We start from the raw sequence: 14903 nt of genomic DNA, 5'->3' as shown, positions 1-14903 counted from the left end.
CACTGCATGCCTGAGGCTGGGATTTGTTATTGAAAGGAGGGAGATGTTAATGGTTCCTGAAGCATGACCCAGTTGCCTGTGGGTGGTTTGCTTGGTTTGAATGCACATGTTGTCTTTAATGAATGTGCATGCCCTCTTGCCCACTGGGATGTATATACCCCTTTCATTGTTTTCAGGGATGTCTTAACTTCATCAATGGCACTTTGATAGTTAGATAAAAAACCAGAGTCCTCCAGCCTTATCCAGGAAGAGTGACCAAGACAATGGCAATTTTCTAAATAGCCACATTGCCTCCTGAACTTGATAACCATCTTCTTGGTTCTAATGGTGAAGGGGATAAATTAACAGATTCAGATCAAAAATGGTGCTTAGGAATGGGCCACATGTTTGGCAAGGGTGCCAACCAGCATTGTAACCTGAAAAAGGAATGCTTATTTTAACTTACTATGGAGGAGGGAAATAAGTCTTCTGGGCTGTGGGACAGACAACAAGATAAGACAGGTTCCCCAAGTTTAGGAGGAAATGAGACAGAGCATCCCTTCTCTGGGGTTGCTCCCCTGTTTTTCCTCCTTGCATACAGAAGCCAACTTCCTGCCAGGGCTGGTGGGGGGAACAGCTTAAGTGACAATGTGATTATTTCATGTTATAGATGGATAAGGAAAAACTGACTTGGAAGGACCGACTCCCAGCTTACCTGACCAACTTCGTCAGCATCCTCTTCATGGTAAGTGTTCAGGAAGCCTGGGGTCTTCTCCTGGCTGGGCAGGACCCCAGGTCCTGGGCGCTTCAGAAGGCCAAGTCCTTCTGCCAGGCTCCAGAGAGACTGAGGCAAAAATGGAGATCCCTGCCCTTCTAGGGGCTTACCACTGGTATAAACAGATGGGAAATAACATGCAATGCTAATACAAAGTCATTAGAGGAGGGGAAGCAGTAAGAACTGGGGAGGGGACATGGTAATAGTGAGCCACTGAAGGAGCACATCTGTTTAGGACTTTCAAGCCCAAGACTCTAAGGACTTGTAGGGGATGGGGGCAGCTTATACATACCTCATTGGCCAGGATGGGAACCTTGAAGTGAGTTTATCAGCCCCTTGAGGTCTTGGTTTTTGGATGATTAAATCAGCTTCAGAAGCAGCTGCTTATCTTTGTCATAAGGCCAAATTCCCAGCTCTTAAATATGAGCCTCAGTATTAAGATCCTGTCTGGGCAAGAAAATCTAACATTTCCATCTCCCTTTAAGGTTAAGGTGTGTGATCTGATGTGAGTTTCACAGAGAATAGCTATTCTTATCCCCACTTCACAGATGAGGTCACTGAGGCACAAAAAGGCATTCTGGCCCTAGATCAACTCACAAGGAAATAGGACTCAAAGCCAGATTCCCCCCCCAACTCCACCCCCAGCCTTCCTCTCATTCTTCAAATTAAAAACGGAAAAACCAAAGGGAGAAGTCACTCCAGTTAGGTGGGATTCCAGGCATTGTTGGGATTGATTGGTGTGGAGATGCCACTGTAGCAAGGCCAGGTCTGGGCTGGCCCTGCCTTCTCCCAAGGCTCTCAGCACCTCTCATCACCCTCATCAGAAGGGCGGTGTCACCTGCTCTGGCTTTCCTTGGAGAAACACCCCTCCCACCCACCAGATAGAGCTGCCAGCTGCTATCTAGATGGGAGTGAGGAAGGTGGAAGAATGCCCCTGGCTCAGGAACATTTATCTAATCAGGGAGGGCCTCCCCTTTGGGCTCTGCTGGGAAGGGAAGGGAAGGGAAGGGTTCTGGGTACAGCCTTATTAGTCTCCTGAAGCTCTCTGCTGCTTCTGTTACTCTCACTCTCTAACTGTCCCGGTTTCCAGACACTAGAAGCAACAACAGGGCAGGATTTGTTCTAATTCTTTTAAGCCTATTTTAGGATATTTCTTTCTTAGTAAAAATAATAAAAATAATAATAATGAGGGGTGGTGGATAGAACACTGGTCCTGGAGTCAGGAGGACCTGAGTTCAAATGTGACCTCAGACATTTAATAATGACCTAACCTAGCTGTGTGACCTTGGGCGAGTCACTTAACCCCACTGCCTTGCAAAAAAACTAAACTAAACTAATAATAATGATAAAGCATGTATCATGTTTAATGTACCCTTTCTTTGGAACCTCACCATAGCTTTATGAGAGTAGCCAAGTGGCTCAGAGAACAGAGCTCCGGGCCTGGAGTCAGGAAGGCTCACCACTGTGAATTCAAATCTGGACTCAGATACTTCCTAACAGTGTGACCATGGGCAAGTCACTTAAACCTGTATGCCTCAGGTTTCTCCTATGTAAAATGAGCTGAAGAAGGAAATATCTACCAAGAAAACTCAAAATGAGATCACAGTTGGATATGATTGAGAAAATAACTTGAAAAGAAGATAGTTCTGTGAGACAGATTCAGCTAAAGATCCAACTTATAAATGAGGAAATTGAGACTCAGATTAAATGACTTGCCCAGGGTCTCAATGTCTGAGGCAGGATTTAGTTCCAGGGATGCTGCCACAATTTTTCTTGCAGTTAGGACTCACTCTGCTGACTTTGTTCTCCTCTAAAGACTAGAAAGAAGTCATGCTTCTCTCTCTCTCCTTCCCAGATCGGACTGACCTTTGCCATTGTATTTGGAGTCATCATCTATAGAATCTCCACTGCAGCTGCTTTGGCCATCAGCTCCTCCCCCTCTGGCCGATCAAATGTGCGAGTCACTGTCACGGCCACAGCAGTCATCATTAACCTGGTGGTCATCATTATCTTGGATGAATTGTATGGGTCTATAGCCAGATGGTTGACCCAGATCGGTGAGTAGCAGGCAGACTCTGGCTCCCTCAACTGCCTCGTGCCAGAGGCCAGGTGGGAACTTCTGGATGGTCATTTGAACACAAAACCTGTCTTCTTGGTTTTAGAGGTTCCCAAGACAGACAAGAGCTTTGAGGAACGGTTGATCTTCAAGGCCTTCCTGCTGAAGTTTGTGAATGCCTACACCCCCATCTTTTACGTAGCTTTCTTCAAAGGCCGGTGAGAGCCCCAGAAGCTAGTGTGTTTGGGCCCTGGGAAGATGGAACCTTTCAGGGTTGCTGTGAAGGGGGAGGGCAGCCCCTCAGACTGTTTATAATAAAATATCTCGTGGGTCATTGATGCCCAGGAAACTGGCCAAGTTGGACACCGTCAGCTGAGCTTTTCATATCACGTAGAGTCAAGGGTTCAACAGATGTCTAGAAAACACCAAGCACCTGTTAATGGCCAGACTTGAGACCTATCCTAATCTGGAGTTGACTCTGGGCAGCGATCCTGGGTGGTTTGTTTTGTAGTAGAATGATTTTAAAGTCCAGAGGACTTGAGTTCAAATTCCAACTCAACATGAAGCAAGTCACTTCACTTTCTAGGGTGATGAAGGGGAGGTCCCTTCCATTTCTAAGGTCATAATGTGTGGAGCCTCCCCCAGTCAAAATCCAGAGAGATACTGGCCTCAAAGTCAGGACAGACCAACTCTGCTAGGGGGAGCCCAGGGACCCCTCCTCTTTTCTACAGAAACTCCCAAGTGTCAGTCACCACTTGCCTCATTTGAGAGTCCCCCAAGAAACTACCACCTCCCAAGGTGCTTTGGTCTCCCATTCAAATGAAATAGCAGAAGAGAAAAGCAAAGAAAGATTAAAAATATTCTCTCTATTCCCCCCCCCAGCTACTTCAGTCTCTTGTTCTGAAGTCCTGCTTTTATTGTGAATTGGGGTGTGTGTGTGTGTGTGTGTGTGTGTGACCATGACCGGGAGCCTCTTTCCCCATCACCAATTCTAGGGTGACCCTTCCACCTGTTAGACCATTCAACCTCACGATTGAGTCGAAGGTCTGTCTCATGGTCAGGAAATGGATGGACAGCCCAGGACAAGGCCCCGGGCGGCTGCCATCCGTTGCTTGGTCCAAGATGGCTTCCAGGGCTGATGCAGCCTCTGTACGGATGCAGAGCTCATTGTTCTCCTCCCCACCCCCACCCTGTTGGGGAAGATAAATGTCTTTCTTCTTGACTCTTACACTTTTAAGGGATGTTTACGGGGGAGGCAGGGGTCAAACGAATGTTGGCAAAGCAAAAACATCTGTGGTATTTCTGCAGCAGATGAGAGTGCGGAGATAGGGAGCCCTCAGTCCAGGCCCACTTCAAACAGCAACAATTCATCCTTTAGACCATCAACCCCTCGGGACACATTCCCCATGCCTCAGAGTCTGCTAAGGAAAGCCCAGACACCCCTCCCCTTTTCTACAGAAACTCCCCAGTGCCTCTACTTGCCTCATACAAGTCCCCCAAGAAACCACCACCTCCCAAGGTGCTTTCGTCTCCCATTTAAGTGGAATAGAGGAGAGAAAAGCAAAGATAGGGCAGTTGGGAAAGGGGGGAAGAGGGGCGGCTCTCCCACGATGCCCTAGGAGCTAAGGTTCCTACTCATCACCCCTCCCACCTTCTTCTAGGTTTGTCGGACGCCCCGGCGACTATGTCTACATCTTTCACTCCTTCCGCATGGAAGAGGTAACTGGAACTCTCCCTCAGGGCTCCGAGACCCCCCCCCCTTGTTTTCATTACCTGGGACCTGGCCTTAGGCCCAAAGAAAGATGCTGACTTGGAGGTGCAGTGGGTGTCAGTTATGCCTTAGACCAGAGAGCAGCAATGGCCAACAATTCACTCTTTAGCCCTTTTCCTGTTTCCTTGATGTGTTAGTTGAACCCATGCCGGTCCATCTCTGTAGATTCCGTCCCCCAAACAGGGTTTCCTTTGATTTAAAAACAAGATAAACATCAGCACATGTGGCCCAGATGGGCAGTGTTGCCTAAAGGCAGAGCATTAGACATCAATGTCTCATGGCTATCCAGATTATGGGCTCAGCTCTGCCAACATACTCAAGTAAGTGGCTTCCTCTCTAGACCTCAGTCTCCCCAAGTGGGATAAGAAGCACTGAACTCAGTGCCCTCCCAAGGGTTCATTAAGGTTTTCTTCCCTGGTGTTGGTGGGTAGATACTCTGACTCCCCTGCCCATCCCAGTGCTCTGGTCAGAATTGGAGTCAGGGTCGGTAGGAGACAGAGAAGGAGGAAGGGGAGAGGGGGGTCAATGGAACTTAACACAATCTTCATTCCTCCTGCTATCCCAGTGTGCTCCAGGGGGTTGCCTGATGGAACTCTGCATCCAACTTAGCATCATCATGTTGGGCAAGCAGCTGATTCAGAACAACCTGTTCGAGATTGGCATCCCGTAAGTGACCCTCCATGGTGGAGGAGGGGCAGATTGGGGGAGACCAGACCGGGGATCCTGATGCTCCTCCAAGAGTGTGGACTCTCATTTGGGATTGGGGCTTCTCCCCTTTAGAGACTGCCTGCCAGTCCCTTGGGCAGGGAGCTGGATTAGATGACCTTGAAGGTCCCCTTCATGTCCTACTCAAAAGGTCCTGACAGTGAGAGGATGGAAGTCCACTGGCCCTTGGATCCACTTTCTTGAGCATCAGGACAGCTCATAGAACATTCTCACCTTCTCTGGGGAGCACAGAGAACTAGGAGACGCATAGAGCACCTACCTCACCACGATTAATGACAATCAAGGAAGACAGACTTTGTCAACTCTAGCATGCATAGAGATGGAAGAGATTTTATTTTTATTTTCCATTGCAAACCTTCTCAAAGTTTCCTCAGAGTTATCCTCAGAACTGACATTTCTATAAAAATAATAATATTAGCATTTGCTAGTATTCACTATGTGCCTACCCTATCCATGTTACAGTTGAGGAAACTGAGGCAGGCAGGTGAAGTGACTTGTCTGAGATCACAGCTAGTTCATATCTAGGGTCCGTTTTGAACTCTGATCTTCCCGAGAACAGGCTCAGCACTCAGAGCACAATGGTGCCCCCTAGCTGCCCCAAGTGGTGACCACCATTGACAAATGTCCTGCTTTATCTGGGAAGGAATTCCTTCAGGTATGTGAGCCGTCTCTTACAGGTGATCCAGGCTCTGTGGTCTTCAAGGCGGTGCAACTAAGTCATCTGCTGCTCTGATAGTGGGTTGATCTCCTAACAAGCCACAGTCTCAGTACAAGGCTGCCCTAGCGTGCTCTGTGCTTAGCCTAGGTGGTGGATGAACATTGGGGAGCCAGTCGGAGGCAGACCAGATGGCCCTTCCCTCAGACTGAGGGGTAAAGGAGACTGAGCTTGGCATCCAAAGCTTCATGTCCCAAGTTACCATTCCAATCCACCATTAACCATTTGTAGCAACTTGAACATCTCTTTTCTCATCTGTGAACTGAGGGAGGTTGGACAAGATGACCTCAAAAGTCTTTTCGGACTCAACATTCTCTAAGCCTGAGATCCTTTCATTTGTGAGATAATCACACATTATATGCCAAACCTTTTCTGTACTCTTGGGATACAAAAAGAACATGGACAGGTGGCACCAGGGACAATGGAAAGAACCCCAGATCAAAAGTTGGCTTCCTGTGTGACCTTAGACAAGTAATTTTTTTCTGGACCTCTGTTTCTTCATCTGCTGTCCTTCTGTCTCTGAATTTTATGTAGGTTTGGAAATAGAAGAGTAGGGGATCTTAACATTGTAATGTAGGACTTCCTCTAGGACCTGAGTCGTTTTATTTGCCTAATAACTCCAAGATGGAAGGTTCCTAACAATTTTCTGCTGAGAAGCATAACTTCAGGGGCAGCTAGGTATTGTAATGGATAGAGCACCGACCTTAGAGTCAGAAGGACCTGAGTTCAAATTCAGTCTTGGAAACTCAATACTTATTTAGCTGTGTGACCTTGGGCAAGTCACTTAACCCCATTTGCCTTGCAAAAATAAAAAAAAGAGTATGAATACAATGGTCGCTCCTTGTTTGTTCCCCTCAAAGAATGCTTAGTTCTAGAAGTCAATTAATGCCACACTGTTTGCTTTCCAGAAAAATGAAGAAATTTTTCCGCTACTTAAAACAACAGCGACCAACTGTCCATGATGAGTCCACCAAGAAGAAGCAGCGCTATGAGGTGGATTACAATCTAGAGCCCTTTGCTGGTCTGACTCCAGAATACATGGAAATGAGTGAGTATGATTTAAAGGAATTCAGACTGCGTGGCAGCAGGGATACCTCCAGAAGGCACTGGAGAGAATAGGGGAGATTACCAAGGTCAGAGCTCATCTGTTTTGCAATTTTACCAAGGAGAAATTTTTTTAAAATTCTCAGGGGGGCGGCTAGGTGGCGTAGTGGATAAAGCACCGGCCTTGGAATCAGGAGTACCTGGGTTCAAATCTGGTCTCATGACACTTAATAATTACCTAGCTGTGTGGCCTTGGGGAAGCCACTTAACCCTGTTTGCCTTGCAAAAACCTAAAAAACAAATAAAAAAAATTCTCAGGGTGGGGGACTCTCCTTTCCTTTACCCTCCTTCTCTACTTCCCCCACTGTCAACTTCCATTTTCTAGAAATAACTAGTCTTGTCCTGGATGAGCCCAACATGGCAAGTCCAATCGAGATAGGCATCCAGTTTTAGGCCTATGATGGTCATTTGTCCAAAGACCAGACCACCCACCAAGCTTAGTTTGTAGGGACACATTGCCAGAAGGCTGATTGCAGTTGCCCATCATGCCCTTGATGAAGGCAGTGAGGGGTTAGGGTCTGGGGAGATGGGTAGAGTGCTTATAGGATGGAATCCTGGATCTTTGAGAGATGCCTGTGATTCTGTGATCTCCTCCAACCCTGGGAAATACTGTCCTCTTTCTGCTAGCCCTTAGTGTTAGGGTCTGTGGCATCCATTGACCCATATAGCTCCTGTTTCTCTGCCTCAGCTTTCATGAGAATGTTCTGGAAGGAGGATTTCCTTCTCTTACAGCTGATAGTTTAAATGCACCAGGTCAGGTCTATTCTTGACTTCCCCAAAGTACTCTCCACTCAATGATAGATGGGCATGGTCTGGGTCCAAGTGCCAGACTCTGTTTCTAATACTGTTGTTCCAGTTACAAGGGAGGTGATGGGAGAAGGATGTCTGCTCACTCATGGTCAGTTCCACTGTCTTCACTGGCAGAGTGTCCACATCCAGTTCCATAGGAGCTGCCCCAATCCCAAAGGGCCCCTTCAACACCTGCTAGAGAAGATTTAGGAACAGACAACCAGGACTAGGGTCAGGAAAAAGCCATGGCTCCCTCTGCCTCTACAACTAGGCCCCTGTGGTGCATTTTGTTCTGGATACTTGGGGCATCTCATCTACAACTGGAAGGAGTCTTGAGGTCATCCATTTACAACTTTTTCCAATTTTTACAAATGAGACTAGGGACCAGAAAAGTTAAGGATCTTATCTGAGCTTTCTCAGTGAACCATGGCCCAGGTCTTAACTTCAGTACCTAGACAGGGCTGTTGATGGGGGTACTTCCCCACCATCCCCAGTTCCCAACCCTTCTGTGACTTAGCAATCAACTTGGGTAGCTTCTCCACCCATTCCTAACCCCATGAGTCTCAGTAGCTTATCGTATTGAACTCTGCTATACTCGAAGACTTCCTCCTCCAGGGCCAGCCAGGGACCTTGGAGAGAAGACAACCTGGTGGTCCCAGGACTCTTGGGAAGCCTTTCCCATGTCATCAGACCTGCCACAGTAGGCACTTTATTTTTGAGAACTTGGGATGCGCCCCCATGGACTCAGAGGAAGCCTTGGGTGAAACTTCATGAACCATTTCTCAAGGAGGTGCCCTTCTCCCAAAGGTCAAAGTCACCCCACTGAGGCAGGATACCTTGGATAACCCCCATACACACACATGCACATGTATTCACATAACATTCATATACATATGCCTATTTATATTATTGTATCCATTTACATATTCAGATTCATGTGCATATTCAAAGTCTGATGAACATACCTATCCACCTGCTTGTCTTTCTTCCAGTTATCCAGTTTGGGTTTGTCACCCTGTTTGTCGCCTCCTTCCCTCTGGCGCCTCTGTTTGCTCTGCTGAACAACATCATAGAGATCCGTCTGGATGCCAAGAAGTTTGTCACTGAGCTCCGGAGACCTGTGGCCGTCAGAGCGAAAGACATAGGTGAGTGAAGAGAGAAAAGAGAGAGGCGGTCAGTTCCTGGGCTTGTGTCCATCACAGGCTCTCACAGCTCTCATAGGAGTCCAGTTGCTCAGAGAGCAAGGGTCTGATGGGGGCCTCTTGTGCCATGTACCTTGGACTTGTTATCACTGCCCCCCCAACCCAGCCCCTTTCTTTGAACTGCTGTTCCTCAGAGGATCACTGGGGACAGTTTGTGGGACATCTTGAGACATCCTGAGACCCCTCTGTCAGTCTAAAGACTAGGATGCTCCAGGGAGGACCACAATTTGGAGGACTGAAAGAGGGGCAGCTTGGAAGACTAGCATGGCAAAGAAAGCCAGCCCCAGACTCAACAAGACCTGAAGGTCAAGCCATGGCCCTCACATGCAAATACCAGGTGACCCTGAGCAAGTCCCTTAACATCGAAACACAGCCAAGCATGAGAGAACATGATTATAGGAAGAGGGCAAGTCTCCTGTGTCCACAAAGGCACAGTTTGGGTCCCTGTAAACTGGGAGGAAGGTAGTCAATGTGTTTTACAACTCAGCTTGATTTTCCACCAAGTGACAAAACTGAGAAGGGAGGGGAGATGCCAGCTGTGTCAGGTCTTCCTTACACAGGAGAAGCAATGGGAAGGACTAGTGGATTTTTATCAGGGAGGAAGCTGACAGTCATCTTCTAGGACTTAAGGGACTGCGGTTGAGAGGTCCTCTTAGCTTGAGCCTTGGACCTTGGGGGCAGAAATGGAGCAGGCAGTCATGGAAAAGAGGCCAAAATCCAGAAAACCTTCTGCCCAGTAGAATTAGCCCATAGGGGAATAGGCAGCTTGGCCAAAAGTCCCTGCCCTGTCCCAGGAAGCCACCAGCAAAGGCCAGATGGCCACTTACTAGGTGTTTTAGATGAGATTCCTTTGCAAGTGGTGGCTGGTTTTCATGGCCTCTGAGATCCTGGTGATTGTGTGGGATCCTCCATTTGTCTCTCCACCCCTTCCCCCTTGGGGATCTCATGTCTGCGATTCTGCCGACTCTCTGCTGAGCCCCAGATCACCAGCTGCCTGTTGGACAGCTCCATCTGGATGGGTCCTGAGCATCTCCAATTCAACGTAGCCAAATCAGAAGGGATTCATTCTTTTCCCCAAATCCCACATCCTTGTTGCTCATCTCCCAGTGAGCCCCAATCCTTCTGGCCCCAGGATCCTTCAGGACTTCACCAACCCTCACTCCATACAAATCCTCATCTAGCCCCCATGGGCCTCCCATCCACTCCTGCAGCCCCTGCTCTGGCTCAGGAGTCTCCTCCCTGAAGGTTCTCCTCCAAGCTCCTACTTACTGCTCTCCCTGCCTCCAGGCTCTCTCCTTTCCAGTGTGTCTTACTTGCTGCTACCAGAGGAATCTACCAAAACCCCACCTAGATTGCTCCCTGTGCCCAGGTTCTGGGTCCCACAGCCAGGAGGTGACAACCAGGCCTGGTACTCCTCCCTCTCGCTACTGTAACACCTTACCCCTCTCACCTGCCATGGTGGGTGACATGTCCTTTGATTGTTTTGTCAACCAGACAGGACTGGCAAGTTGGATTCATGGCAGGGCTTCATGACTGGAGCATGGATACAGTAGGAGCTTATCCAAGCTCAGAGAAGACCTGGTGCCCAGCAATGTAATACAATTGTTATGTGGTTGCCAGAGGGTGAGATCTAAGGATTGTTGTTATGCCAAATGCAGGCTCATCTTGCTCCCTGGATCTTAGCTCTGGAAAACTGGCTGTCTGTCTTCTAATATCCTGATAGTTTCAAGCTGGAAGGGACCCTGGGGAATCATCATCTTCAAAACAAAGTGGAAAACTGAGGTTCCATTTAGTTCAACACATGCCTTTTAGACACCTTTGAAAAGTGTCCCTGGATCTGAACTAGTGGCTATCAACACAGAAAGAATAGCAACATCCCAGCCCACGTATGAACTTACTTTCTCCTGGAGGAGTCTGGTCAATGGGTATTCTGGACTCAAAGGAATGTGACTAGGGAAAAGAGGGAATCCCGACTCCATCCATTTGGGGAGTGAGGCCAAGTCTGGGCCTATCATTGTCTCCCAAACAGCTTCTTTTCAGGTTAACTTTTGGTTCCTCCACCAATCTTGTATGGCAGGAACTGAAGGTCCTTCCTTCTGAGAATCAGTGACTAGTCTCTGGATGCTTGCCAGCTTGGCCTTGCCCTTGCCCTTGCCCAAGTCAGAGGGAGGAAAGTGGAGTGGAGAGAGAGCCCTGAATGCCAAGATGAGCAATCTGGACTCCTAAAGCTTGATGGGAAGGAGAAAAATCCCTTGACCAAGACTCAGAGGTCCAAAGTCTGGTCTTTCTGCAAACCAACTAGGTCATCTGGGCTGTTTACTTTTACCATTGTAAAAACTTGATCCTCCCATCAATCCTGAAAACTGGTAGTTTTCAAATCTATCTCCAGGGGCCACGCAGACAGAGGTGCCCTCCTTCCCTTACTGGCCCCATCCAGATTGCTCATCCATCTCTTAAGCTGATGGTTCTTTGGACTCATTTCTGCTTGTGTCTTTTTATCCTCTTTTGTGGAGAGGAGAGACCACCCCCCTATGCCACCCACATGCTCACAAACCTTTTCCACCCATCACTCTGGTGGCCATTCTGGCCATCCTTGCTTAAGGAGCCTCAGAAGCTGGTTCCCAATGCCATATCTGGCATTAGGAATGACACTGGTCAAGGGACTTTCCTTGCTGGCTGGCCTTTCTCTACCTGTGCAAAGAGAGCGGTGGACATAGGACCTCTACCCTCCCTTCTGACTGGGACAAGCCCTGGCCTTAACTTCCTTAGAATGCCAGCTCACTTGACTGTCACCTGAGGATTAGCTGGCCTTTACCTGCTTCCTGTCTGGCCTGCAGACCTCCTGATTGGCCTCTTCTTTCTAGGACTTGTTTGTGGCCTCCATGCGGTCCCCTTCCTGAGAAGAGAGTCCTTTGTATTGTGCCTGTGATCCATAGTCAGGCCCCTAGCCATCAGCCCCGCCAGGGAAGGAAGGGAATTCAGGGGCCTGCCCAAGAGAAGGATGCCACTGGCTCCAGTGGAGGGTAACTGTTGCCAGAGCAGCTTTGGGTGAGGTGCCTGAGCCTGGGCCCCCATCTGGGGCCATAGGGGAATCTACAAGATTGGGGTAAGTCCCCACTTGTCTCCATCTGCTCTAGAAGTGGCAGGGGAGACGCCAAGAAAGCTTAACTAGCCAGATCTCTTGGCTTGGGAGATCCCAAGCTTTCACAGAAGGAGAGGCCTTGCCTGGGGCCTCCCTCTGCCTCTTCCCCCACTGTGAGACCAGGGCTGGGGCTCAGAGCTGCCTATGATGATAGCAATCAGAGGCTCCTCCCAAGGTGTTCCCAGAGGAAACCCCAAAATACTTGTCCTCCCCATGGTTCATAAAGCCAGCTAGAAGGGACCTCAGACCAGCTGGACCAGCCCCAGCCCTCTGCCTCAGCTATTTACTAGCTGTGTAACTCTGATCAGCCTCAGTTTCTTCATCTGTAAAATGGGAATAATAATCACAGGATTGATGGGAGGATCAAGTTTTTACAATGGTAAAAGCAAACAGCCCAGATGACCCAGTTGGTTTGCAGAAGGACCAGACTCTGGACCTCTGAGTCTTGGTCAAGGGATTTTTCTCCTTCCCATCAATCTTTAGGAGTCCAGATTGCTCATCTTGGCATTCAGGGCTCTCTCTCCACTCCACTTTCCTCCCTCTGACTTGGGCAAGGGCAAGGGCAAGGCCAAGCTGGCAAGCATCCAGAGATTAGTCATTGATTCTCAGAAGGAAGGACCTTCAGTTCCTGCCATACAAGATTGGTGGAGGAAGCAAAAGTTAACCTGAAGAGAAGATGTTTGGGAGACAATGATAGTGAATGTCTACAGATTCAGTCAGTTGAGTCCATTGGGTCCCAGGACAGAACTAGAACCAAGAAGCAGATTTGGACTCAAGATAAAACAGAGCTTCTTAGTCCTGGCAGCCATCCCAGAGGGGAATGAGCTGCCTAGGAAAGAGTGAGCCTCCTGTCACTGGAAGTCTGCAAGCAGAAAGCCTGAGATTTTCCCCTCTATCCCTATCAGGCCAAGCCAGACCTCCATGCCTCTACTTCAGCCGTTTCCCCCTCCTCACCACTTGTCCAAGTCTTCCCTCCCTTACAAAGCTCAGCTCCAGCCTCAAATTGCCATTGGACCTTCCCCCAGTCCCCACCACTCCGCCGCCCTCTCCCTCCTCTGGCTTCCTGCCCAAACCCAGACCTTCCGTTCTGATGCACGCATCTGAAGCTTATCTGCTCAGGTTCTCCTGCTCCCCCCTGAGGCACAGGGCAAGTGTCAACTATTCTACTGTACCCCAAATAGGACTGAGCAATACTAAGCACCGACTGAAGGGTTATTGAATCCCAACATTTATGAGGCATTTCCTCTCTGCAAGACTCTGCTGGGGTTGGGATCCAAAGACCATTCAGGCCATGCCAGATGTTGCCAGAGGCGGGACCTCAGAGGCATCAAATCCAGCAGAATAATCAATAGATCACCAAGTCTTTATTGAGCACCTACTGTTTGCCAGATACCTGACTGCCTACTGAAGATAGACTGGAAAAAGTCTGCCTATCAGTCCTGCTTAAACTGCCTTTCTGCTAAGGAAGGCGATATAGCCATGAGAGTTGTCCCAAAGCATTTTGAGAGGATTGGGAGGCACGTTGGCAGGAGAGCAGGACCTGCCGCTTCAGAGGAGCCAGGGAGGCCCTCTGTAAAAGAGAACACATTCTGAGAGGTGGAAGTGAGGAAGGAGAGCATGACTGAAGTGGATAGAAGACAGCTCAAAGAAATGAAAGTTGCAAATGGAGCCCCATCTCTAAGAGGCAGCAAGGTGCCTGGTTGGACTGGGCTCCCGAGGGTATGACAGGTATCCAACAACTAGGGGAAAAATGCTTGATGGAAGAAGCAATGGGGAGCCACTGTGGCTTCTTGAGCAGGGCAGTGACCTGGCCACGTCTATACTTAGAAGCATCTCTTTGGCAACCCAGATGGGACTGGGCTGGAACTAGGAAGACCAACCACTAGGCTTTTGTAGTCATTCAAACAAGAGGTGATGAAGCCAGTTCTTGCCACTGTCCCTCAACTGTCACAGTCACATTCAACACCTCCTAGTCATCTCTTCTCCAATATAAACAAGGCCGGTTCAGTTCCTCATTCCAGGTCTTGGTGGTCCTTCCTCATCCCGACCTTTGGCCTCTGGATGCCCCCCCAGCTTATCGGTGTCCTTCCTGTACTTTGGTGACCACAACCAACTCCCCGAGAGGTCTTACCAGGGCAGGATGACAGGACTCCCACTCTCTCACCCTAGAGGTTAGCCTTTCCTTCTCCAGATTAAGATTGCGTTTGTCTTCTTGGCCACCACTTCGCTATGTGTATGGCCCCAGGCCTGGCCCAGTAGGATGAGAGGGAAGCATTGACCCCGTATTGTGAGCGGAAGCAGCTGGGCAGCTTCCCGGCGTCTGCTGTGGCCCTTCTTCTCAGGGTAATGAGAGGATGAATAAGTGCTGTGTATACTCCGAGTCTGAATTCTCCCTCCTGTGTTTATACTTGTGTTCAGGCAGAAGCCTGCCTTCCCAGGCACCCCCTCCTAATGTAAACTGGCTGATGGCAGGAGTGGGAATGGTTTACTCAGGGAACGCCAGCCATGCTTCCAAGAAGCCTCCTACCTTGACATATGACCCAAGACCCCGGCAGGCTTGGGGGGCCCAGTGGGAATTCCATTCTGAGCTCATTCCTCCCAAGATTCCCCTTTTCTCAACTGGCCCTGCTGGCCACGGTTCCTG

The 14903-nt window shown here is 49.0% G+C and overlaps 1 protein-coding gene across 8 annotated transcripts in view; it reads left to right on the top strand.

Moving 5' to 3' along the window:
• ANO1 (anoctamin 1) overlaps window positions 1–14903 on the top strand; it is a 132266-nt gene that overhangs the window by 104639 nt on the left and 12724 nt on the right. For all 8 annotated transcript variants that reach the window (XM_074230871.1, XM_074230870.1, XM_074230867.1 and 5 more), the window contains 7 exons: window positions 650–724; window positions 2610–2811; window positions 2917–3028; window positions 4472–4529; window positions 5147–5247; window positions 6931–7070; window positions 8908–9060. In XM_074230871.1, coding sequence (XP_074086972.1) covers window positions 650–724; window positions 2610–2811; window positions 2917–3028; window positions 4472–4529; window positions 5147–5247; window positions 6931–7070; window positions 8908–9060 — 841 coding nt within the window. The remainder of the gene's footprint in view (window positions 1–649; window positions 725–2609; window positions 2812–2916; window positions 3029–4471; window positions 4530–5146; window positions 5248–6930; window positions 7071–8907; window positions 9061–14903) is intronic.

This window comes from Macrotis lagotis, chromosome 3, assembly GCF_037893015.1.
Source record: "Macrotis lagotis isolate mMagLag1 chromosome 3, bilby.v1.9.chrom.fasta, whole genome shotgun sequence".
Lineage (NCBI taxonomy): Eukaryota > Metazoa > Chordata > Mammalia > Peramelemorphia > Peramelidae > Macrotis > Macrotis lagotis.
This window is presented reverse-complemented; position numbering and strand designations above follow the sequence as displayed.